The following is an 11,031-nucleotide window of genomic DNA, read 5'->3' on the forward strand; positions in this document are numbered from 1 at the left end:
TTCATGAATACCTTTTCGGTCAAAAAACATGAACACTTTTTGATCAAAAAGTAAAATAAATGCAACAATTATAATTGTTCAATGAGTTCTTACAACACAACACTCGTCCAGCTATGAAATGGTAAGGCCCTCGGGTAAACAACTCCTTATAAGGAGATTGCTGTGTGCGTCGTGTGTGTCGCGCGATGTGGCACAACTGTTCCAGCCGTTGCTCTTACCCAATAGGAAGGAAGAAACCGTCTTATAAGCACAGGTGCAAGCTCTTTTTACTGGTGTTATATTATCTGTTATAAAAAAAACACGTGATGCCCTCTCGACCAATCAGAATGGATAAACTGTCTTAGGTATTTATGAATGTTGATTGGTAGGTCAGTAAGTCTGTCAGTGATACTTTGTGTGAGATTAATCCGCTGCTGAGGATCTTGAAGACTCTGAGTATTGTATTTCCTCCAAAGACATTTGGCTTGCAAACATTGTTTCCTTGCGGAGCTGACAATATACATGTAGATCTCACTAGACGATGTTCAGTCCAGCAGTCATCCGCACCTCTCATGATATGTGTGATGCAAACATCATTTAGATCTCGACGCCGAACAATAACATAGTCCAGGAGGTCCCAATGTTTTGAGCGGGGGTGTCTCCAGGTTGTCTTATACTTAACGTTCTGTCTGAAGATGGTATTGGTAATGACTAGTTTATGCTCAGCACACTTGCTAAAAAGAAGGAGAGTGTTGGAGTTGGTTTTCCCTAAACCTTCTTTACCAATGATGCCATTCCAGAGGTCTGAGTCTTTACCTACCCTTGCGTTTAAGTCACCAAGGAGGACAATCTTGAAGTAAGGATATTATCAAGGGCAGCATAGAGCTGTTCTTTAGCTTCCCCATCAGAAACCAGGGTCGATGCATATATGCACTTATAACTGTGACATACTGTTGGTTGGTCAATTTAAGAAGGAGATTCATCAGACGTTCACTGATACCGATAGGAAGCTCATACATTTGCTTTAGGGGTTGATTTCTAATTGCAAAACCAACTCCATGTAAACGCAAGTCATTAACAGATTTTCCTTTCCAGAAAAAGGTATATCCACTGCCTTACTCATTCAGTTGTTTCTCTTCCGCCCGTCTTGTTTCGCTGAGGGCAGCGATGTCGATATTGTATCATGCGAGCTCGTTAGCAACAATAGCATCTCTGTTCAGGTCGGTCCGAATTGTCCATTAAGGTTCTAACAATCCATGTAGCAAAATTCATTTTTTGTTTTCGACACACGATGTTCCAGCCAGGATGATGCGAAACAGCCTATTTTGGTGGCACCTTTTCTAGCCCTTTTCCCGTATGGGGTGAGCAGAGGAGATCCTAGATGAGAGCTGCTCAGACACGCTCGCAGCTGCAGAAGTGCACTCTTGTTTCAATCCAAGTGCAGGGCGACCATCTAACGAATGCCTCCTACAGGCAGAGTCGTGGCTAGGGGCTTCCAGGGATCACTTCACCTGTCCCCGTTACCACTAGTCCATCGCCGCAGGACTTTTGATTGGTTGGGATGGAGGTTTGTGAGAAGACTAGTCTTCATACAGGACTAATTTAAAAATCCTGCTGTTGACATTCAAAGCACTTCAAGGTCTTTCTCCAAAGTACTTTACAGGATTTTAAGTGTGTCTTTCTTCTATGGTTGTCACCTAATATTAGCACAGATAGGGTTAGAGGCGTCTATCTCCTGAAAAGGTCAAAACATTACCGATGCCAGCAGGGAAAGGCCTATGTAATAAGTAACTATAACATGTAGCTCTCTGTTGGCGGGACAGACGTATTCCCATACTTTTGTTTGGGCACTGGCCTGGTGACCAGTCTTTTTTCTCTGCTCCACTCTGTGCTTTTTTAAGGAACACGTTGCCTTGGATCGGTAGAGTTGGTCTTTAAAAGCATTTGTAACCGCTTGTTATAAGATGCATATGGGTAGAAAGATGTTGTAAAAGTAGATTACAATGATCCAAACAAACATGCCTCGAAATTGCATGGTTTTCTTTTTACCTCGTCGACTAACCTGGTCGGCCATTTATGGGAGTCAAATCAAATTTTTGACTCCCATAAATGGACGACCGTGTTAGTTTGCAAAGTAAAAGGAAACCACGCAATTTTGAGGCAAATTTGTGTGGATCATTATACATGTATTCTACTTTTAATACATATTTCCTACCATGTGCATTTTATAACAAACGGTTACAAACGCTTTTTCATAGACCAACTCGACCGATCCAAGGCAACTTGTTCCTTCAACATGTGTTCTGCGCCTTTGATCATTTTGTATGTAAGGGGCCATTCAAAATTATTCACGATAAACATGTCAAATGCGAGTGCGATTTTCCATGGAGGTAGCGACCGCAGACCTCCAGCTCAAGCAAAAAAACTTTGGGGAAAAAATAGAAACTTAAAACATTTAAAATATTGATTGGCCCCTAAGGGGCCCAATATAAAATTTAAATATAATTATTAATATAAATTAGTGGTCCCATTATGGTCCCAACCTTAAAGGAACACGTTGCCTTGGATCGATCGAGTTGGTCTTTGAAAAGCGTTTGTAACCGTTTGTTATAAAATGTATATGGGTAGAAAGATGTTGTAAAAGTAGAATACAATGATCCACACAAACATGCCTCGAAATTGCACGGTTTGCCTTTTACCTCATTGACTAACACGGTCGGCCAAATTTTTGACTCCCATAAATGGCCGACCGTGTTAATTCGCACAGTAAAAGGAAAACCACGCAATTTCGAGGCAAACTTGTGTGGATCATTGTATTCTACTTTTAAAACATCTTTCCAACCATATGCATTTTATAGCAAACGGTTACAAACGCTTTTCATAGACCAACTCGACCGATCCAAGGCAACGTGTTCCTTTAAGGAGTTTTACTTGGGGGAGATTTTGTTCGTCCATAATTTTAGTTTAGGTAATTTATGAACATGAAAATTACATCTGTTACTAATTAAAACAACATACACCTGTATACAAGTGTTAAAATCAATTTAACTATATAACAAACAAAAAAGTGAGAATTTAACTTGACCTTAGTATTCCGGTTACTTGCAAAAAAAATTAAGATTCTATTACAGAAAATAGCTCACCTCCGATATCTACTAATGTATTTACAATGCGCAAACACAAGCGACTTTGCTAAACAAAAACAAAGCACCCATCATTGCACTGCAGGTCCCGTGCGTACGCCCTTCTTTTTACAGCTCCAAAATATTGTGAAGTCGTTTTTCCCCCAAGGTCTAACACTATATACATAGGCAAGCTGTCCAGTTTCCGAACAACTCCGTTACTATGTCAGAAACCTAACAGAAAAATGAAATGTAGATCCTACGGTGGTCTTCCCTCAACCTTAGAGTTCGACGTCCATGCAACATGTCAGAGATGTCGCATTTTTCTTCGCAGGAAAAACCGTGAAGGGTCTGCTCCGGCTGGTCTACTGCAGATTGGAGGTATTTTACGGCCTGGCAGGATAGTCTAGCTGCACGTCACCTACATGTACCCAACGGGAAAGTTTCCAGGTTTTGTTGGAGATTCTCTAAGATACATGTACAACTTCTTCTTCTAACCAAACGATGTTTTCACCAGCTCCCCTCTTGATGTCAACTTGTCAATTGCAAACTGTGGTGCTTTGGAAGATTTGTCATCCTCCAGTCATGTTTTTGATCGTTCCCTGCCTCTGCCGGACAGTCTCATCTACACCGGGTTCCAGCGAAAGAGTTCCGGGCATTTCCTTCACACCACACCGCCGACTGCTGGCCCTCAAAATGGTCTTTCTTCTCTGGGGATCCTCGCAGATTTCAGTCAACACCCTACAATACCTTTTCGGCGCCCATTGGTATTTTTGCCGGCAACTTCCCGCAGGAACAGCCACCGGATTACAAAGGTTTTTCTTGCTTGGACGTCTGCCCACCATCGCGGATTATTCTCAGCGTCACTTCCTTGGCGGCATCGGGGATCACTCCGAGTTTCGCCGCTCCCGTTCTAGAGGGTCCCATTCTCGGTCCCGCTCACCGAATATACCTCACTGTGGATCACTTGTGGACGATCCCTGTTCACCAAGACGTCATTCTCCTGGTCACTGCTCCTGTTCTAGATCCTCCCCAAGGAGCTCAGTTGGGCAAGATTTTGATTTGATGAATCCTGGTACAACTTCCATGTTCCACAGAAGGAAAGTTGTCATCTCTGAAATGAGTAATATTTTACAGTTTCCTTCTCCTTCTCCCAAAGAGGCTCCCTGCTTGTCTTTTTGCAGGGGTTCTGCCTAACTCACTCCTCCACCAAAGTTTACCATTCCTGTAGACAGCTTCTGCTCCGAAAAATTTTAAGAAAAAGCATGTAAGAGTTCCTGCTCATGAATCATCTATCTTCAATACGAATACTGAAGATACTGATACATTTTTCACGGTGCCAAAAACTTCATCTAAAGTTGAAGATAAGCTTTGGTCTGATAAACCTACCCCAAAAAATATCTTCCCAGATAAACGCACTAAAGACCTCAACAGTTCTCTCGAGAAGCTGGACCGTCATTTACGCTATGGGGCCAAGGTTTCCAACATGTCTATATTATTGTCTAATACTCTCGCTTGGGCTTCAAAGGACCCTGCGACAGTGGATGCAGAGCTCCTGCCAGTCATGTTTAGTTTTCTTGATGACTGCCTCGGTTCATGTTTACAGTCACTTACTACCAGTTCGGCTATGGCTACTTCCCTGCGTAGGTCGCTCATTCTCGATCAGCCCTACTGGCCCTCACAGTGCTCCAGAGAACAGATGGAAAAATTACCTTTGCTCGGGAGTGATCTCTTCACAAATAAATTTGAGGATACTATGCTTCAAGAGGCCAAGCTTCTTAAGACTGACAGGAAGACCAACCTGCGTCGACCCTCAAATAAATCTTCTTCTTCACTGCCCCCACGCACCAACAACAAGAGCAGGAAAAGCAACAAATGGCCTCTTCGTCGCCCCTACCAGTCCAATTTTCGTCGACCAAGGGCCAACTTTTCTCGCTCAGCAGCCAAACCAGTTTAACGCTCCCAATTCTCTGCAGCTGAGGCAACACCCTCTAGCTCAACCCACTCCTTCAAGACACAGCGGTTTCGAGGACCCAAGAGACAATGACTCCACATAACCGCTAACCTCATGTCTCACCGGCTCCGGGATAGGTGGGTGGTCGGTTGTCAGACGTTTGGACTTTAATCGCAACAGATTAAAAAAATATATATATATATATATTAATATATATCAAATAATAAACCACAAGGGAAACTGACTATATAGAGCGTAGAGCGCCGACACGTTAAACCGGAGGTCGTTCAAATCCCGCTCTAGTCAATTTTTCTTTGTTCATCCCAAAATCATTTTTAAAATGTACCTAGTCAGTTTCCCTTGTGGTTTATTATTTGATATCTGATATAAAAAGTCACATCCCCTGTCTGCCGCTTCCCAGGTTGTATCGTTACCTGGGTGTGATCCCTGGCTACACGGAAGTTTGCGGTTGAATGGCTTCTGACAGGCACCCCCCGAACAAAGATATTGAGTAATAGGGAGACCACCAACATAGGGCTAGATAGCTCATTTGGTAGAGCGCGGCATGTTGAACCGGAGGTCGTGGTTCAAATCCCGCTCTAGTAAATTTTTCTTTGTTCAACCCAAAATCATTTTGAAAATGTACCCAGTCAGTTTCCCTTGTGGGTTATTATTTGATATATAATATATAAATATATAAGTCCCTCTTCCTTCATCTCCTTCCTTCTGGCTCCCAAGATTTGTCAACCAGTGGCGACCGATCATCTATCTTCGCCCCCTCAGTGCCTTTTTCGAACCAGGCATTTCCCGCTAGGAGCTGTCCTTAAGAGTCATCCATGTACATATCACCGGAGCCGACACAAGACCTGGTGCCTCCAGGGGTCCTTACCAGAATCACTTTCTATGTACCTGGTCGACTGGCTGATCCCTTATTTGGTCACTTGTCAAGGCTCTTCAACGAACCTAAGGCTCATTATCAACGTAGGGAGGTCTTCTCTAGTTCCATCTCAAAGCCCAACATTTCTTGGGGCATCCCTCAACATGACGACCGGGAAGGTTAATGTGGCCTCACCAGAGCGGAATTAGCTCAAATATTCCTTACTCCCTCAATTCCCCCAGCCAGGCCAGTCTTGAAGACCCAGTACCGTGGTGCAGAATGCTCATGCGCCATCTTCAGCTTTTTTAGATTTTTCCTTTTTCTTTACTCGTGCTCACGTGGGAACTCCCAAAGTGGTGCATTCCCCATAGGACCTTACTACCGGTACACCACCCTTTGGGTAAGCAGTTTTACAGAGTGGTCCCTCCACTACCCCACAGTCCAACTAAATTTTCAATAATACGGACACACCTCACATAGACCGGTTTGCATCCCAAACTCAATCACAAGCTTCCAACGCTGCTTTGTACACGACATGCCCATTCCTGAGCTCGATTGGACAGGCCTCCTGGGGTACATCTTTTTTCCATTTTCCTTGCTACCTTGATTGCTACAAAGGATCAAACAACAGATCTGCAAGGGACCTTGCAACATTGCATCAAATGGTGCAGCTAGAAAGTATTCAGCCCCCATTCTGCATCTGTAAAATCTCATACTTTTCAAATGCTTACTGTTCGGCGCTATGAGCAATGACTGTTAGATTAGCGTCTTATAAGGGGATTGGGATTCTTCTTCTTCACCTGTTTCACTCAGACCTTCAAATTACAACCACTCTTGACAACAGATCTATCATTGGTGTCTTACTCGGAGGGCTTGGCTATAGCTCAAACCTTTATAAACGCCACTTCCATTTACACCTTTTGGGCGGCATGTTCGATGACATACCACGCACCAAAAGGCTTACTCCTTCGTGGGACCTCTGCAGCGTACTTCTCAGTGGCCAAAGTCTCCCTCGGACCCAGCGGGATCCTGTTCCTTCATTTGCTGACAGTCAAAACAGTCTTTCCGCTAGCGGCCTCTATGGCCCGTCCTAGAAGTAAATTTCACGCTATGTTCCTAAAACCAGGCCACTTGCGCTGGGAACCAGGGGGCCTTCAACTAATTCCACACTTCGGCTTCTTGACTCAGAACCAGTCGCCAAATTTTTCAACCCCAGATATCTTTGTCAAAGTTTAACACGCTTTTCAAGCATCTAGGATGACAAGCTGCCCTGTCCACATTCTAAAATATTTTGTATTGTTTGGACGAAAGGGCTGTGGGGTGACACAATGCAACTTTACATCACGACAGTTCAATGCCTGGTCGTCCAAGTAGAGCATATGAAAATCAGCCAGCGTCAGCTCTGCCTGGCGAACCGTTAACGCGCCGTGTGACTACATCTTAGCTCTCTTTCAGGGGGTGATTATTCCAGGGTTTGTGCATGGAGCCTGCTAAGAAAATCCCTTAACATTCACTTCCTGCAACCTGCAAGATGTGCTGCATTCAGACAGTCGCAGGGACAGACAAGTTCTACGCTCAGCAACACAGTCAACAACCCGGAGACACAGTAGAACTGCCGACTTGACTTCTTAAGAGCACCTCAAGCACAGCATACTGGTATTTCTTAACAACTCCTGTTTTCATTGTTTCAGGCATAATTAGTTAAGATGTGTACTCTCTGGGCACTACACTGCATGTCCTGTTCCCTCCCTATCTAACGCCTTAACGGTGCTACTCTGCATTTGTAGGTATCGGAGGTGAGCTATTTTCTGTAATAGAATCTCCCACAATCCGCAGGGATTTTCTATTCTGTATAAGAAAATACTCACCTCCAATACCTTCCCTCCCGAAAGGTTTAAAAAGGGTCTAGGGACTTAACACAGAAAAGGCTCAGATATAAAGAAGTGTGTTATTTGTGTGTACACACGGGACCTGCATTGCAAGGAGGGGTGCTTTGTTTTTGTTCAGCGGAGTCGCTTGCGCTTGCGCATTGTAAATGCAAGGTATCGGAGGTGAGTATTTTCTTATATAGAATAGAAAATCCCTGTGGATTGTGAGAAAATTTGTACCCACTTCTGAACACAAAACTTATCCAAATGCGAAAGCCTTTTCATTGGTCGTTGAGGCCTCATCAGCTTCTTTTTTTAACTTCATCTCACGTTAATTGTACACCCTCTCGACCAACGCACATGCGCGTATGTATAAACCAGCTTTTAGTAGATTCCCATTTAGGTGTAGATTTACAATTGGGGTTTCAAAAAATTTAAGACCAAATAAACACCCTTGTCCAAGAGTTTTACTTTTGTTAACATAATAAATTGTGTACTATTTGCGAATTATGTCTCTTCCATAAAGACCAAGAAACCGTACCCAGTCTCTATCCACTTCAACAGCCCCAATCATAGTGTCATTGATGTTGAACTTCTGGTGATTGAAGTGCAATGGTGATGACACACACCGCAAGCACATAGAATCACACTGGATTCACCAACTCAAGACAGTCAAACCCTTTGGACTAAACATAAACACTGGTGTTTAATAACTTCCCATTACCCTCCACTTCACTCCTGTCTGAGAATTTATGTGTTGTATATATTCTGTAAATAAAGTGTAATTAATTATTTGTTTAAGTTGTTTTTATAAATACGTTACCATAACTATCTCATGTAGTAACCTTTTTTCCACAGGCGCCTCACACCTATTTTTAATGTCATCCTACCTTTGATCTTGCTATTTTTTATTAGTTGACCATTAGTTGCATCATGATGCAACCTACTCTCTAATCCTACCCTTTCATGTTTCCCTGCGTTGTTATCGAACAATGCATTTACCACTTTTATGGTCCAGTAACCCATCCTTTCATTCTAAATATCCTTTGTCCTCGCCACTTTACTCCTATTGGTTCATCTATAGCCACCAATTGTTTCTGAAATAGATTGGCTTCTTTCTGGATCCTTCCCTTAATCCCTTTCCCCTCTCTTTTTCTATAAATGGATATGTATTTGTTTGTACTTGTTTTATGCCTCTGAAGAAGGTCCGGTTTGGATTAAAAGCTAAGGCCATCTACCCTACTCATTATAAATAATCTACTATTATGTTTATTTGTTTTAAAAGCTCAAACTAATTTATACAAGTTGTGATGAGAATTTTTTTTGTTCAGTTTTGTCATTACAAATAATTTAAAACAAATATTTTATTTCATTAAAAATAAAGTTTTATTTTGACATGCTTTCTCGCGCGAGACTTGCACAGTCTATTTTCTCTAGCAATTTTGATAGCTTACCTATTTCAAGTCAGAAAACACTGAATAGCTTATATAAACTTATAGAGTTCTTTTATTGTTTTCTCTACAGTGTTGCAGCTATAAATAGGGCTACAACCAGTGGACAAAAACCTCAAGAGACAGCTCTTGCTCATATTGGAAGAAATCTTGACAAGTAAGTATTACCCAATTTTCCTACATACAAAGTATATTATATACAAAGTATATTAGACGCAGCTTAGCTGACTTTCAAAGGTACCAAATATCATTATGTCTTATCTAGTGGTGCGCCTTATCTGGTAGGGCCTATCGCTCGACATCAATGTGATGAGGACAACTTGTCTTTTATACTTTAAAATAATCTTAGCTTTTGCCAGTTACACCGTTACAGGGTTAACCGACCGTTTATTTGGACACATTCATCCTCTAGCTTGGGCATCAGGCTCCCTGAGCTCAATCGGACAGATGTACATACTCCTTTCCCCACTTTCCCTGCTACCTTGAGTACTACAAATGATCAGAGCACAGCTGCAAGGGACCTTACAACATTGCATCAAATGGTGCAGCAAGAAAGTTTTCATTCCCTGTTCTGAATCTTTAACAGATGTTGGGGATTTTCTTCTTCACCTGTTTCGCTCAGGCCTCCAAATTACAACCATTCCTGGCCACAGACCTGTCACTGGTGTCATACTTAGAGGGTTTGGCGATAACTCCCACTTTTCTAAACAACACTTCCTATTCACACCTTCTGGAGGGCATATCGGTTGATAGACCACGTACTAAAAGGCCTACTCCTTCTTTGGACCTTGGCAGCGTACGTCTCAGTTGTCAAAGTCTCCCTCTGAACCAGCTGGATCCTGTTCCCTTCATTTGCTGACAGTCAAAACAGTCTTTATGCTTGCAGCCTCCTAGGCCTGTTGTAGAAGTGAACTTCATGCTGTGTTCTTAGAACCAGGCCACTTGCGCTGGGAACCCAGGGGCATCGACTAGTTCCACAAATCGGCTTCTTGACTAAGAACCAGTCGCCAAAATTTGTCAACCCCAGATATTTTTGTCCCTAGTCTAACATGATTTTCAAGCATCAACGAGGACAAGCTATGGTGCCCTGTCCACATTCTGAAATTGTATATTGATCGGACGAAAGGGCTGCGGGGTGACACAATCAATGCAGCTATGTGTCATGACTGTTCTGCCATACATGTACCATGCAGCCTCTGCAACTACTATTGCACGGTAGATTCTTGAAGCTATGAGCCTTAACATCAACTACAACACCTGAGCCTGCTGCTACTCAGCCATGTGGGTCAATGCTCAGGCCTCCAAGTGGAGCATATGAAAACCAGCCAGCATCGGCTCAGCCAGCATCGGCTCAGCCAGGCAGATGGTCGCATGTGCAGACAAGTTCTACACTCAGCAGCACAGTCAACAGCCAGGAGACACAGTAAGACTGCCGACTTGACCTCTTAAGAGCACCTCAAGCACAGCATACTGGTATGTCTTTCTTAACAGCTCCTGTTTCTCATTGTTTCAGGTATAATTAGTTAAGGTGTGTACTCTCTGGGCACTACACTGCATGTCCTGTTCCCTCCCTATCTAACGGCTTAACGCTCTGCATTTGTAGGTATTGGAGGTGAGCTATTTTCTGTAATAGAATCTCCCAAAATCTGCAGGGATTTGCTATTCTATATAAGAAAATACTCACCTCCGATATCTTCCCTCCCAAAAGGTTATTTAAAAAATGTTTAAAAAGGGGGTTCAGGGACTTTCTACAAAAGGGCTCAGGCAAAAAAAGAAGGGC

At 42.9% G+C, this 11,031-nt stretch overlaps 1 protein-coding gene across 1 annotated transcript in view; it reads left to right on the forward strand.

Moving 5' to 3' along the window:
- The window catches only part of LOC117293514 (AN1-type zinc finger protein 2A-like), a 60,882-nt gene extending 50,954 nt beyond the window's left edge, over nt 1-9,928 (forward strand). Inside the window, exons 6-7 of the mRNA XM_033775862.1 lie at nt 9,325-9,408; nt 9,838-9,928. Of these exons, the coding sequence (XP_033631753.1) occupies nt 9,325-9,408; nt 9,838-9,928 (175 nt within the window). The remainder of the gene's footprint in view (nt 1-9,324; nt 9,409-9,837) is intronic.
- Nucleotides 9,929-11,031: the final 1,103 nt, after the last annotated feature.

Source organism: Asterias rubens, chromosome 8 (assembly GCF_902459465.1).
Source record: "Asterias rubens chromosome 8, eAstRub1.3, whole genome shotgun sequence".
Classification (NCBI taxonomy): Eukaryota; Metazoa; Echinodermata; class Asteroidea; order Forcipulatida; family Asteriidae; genus Asterias; species Asterias rubens.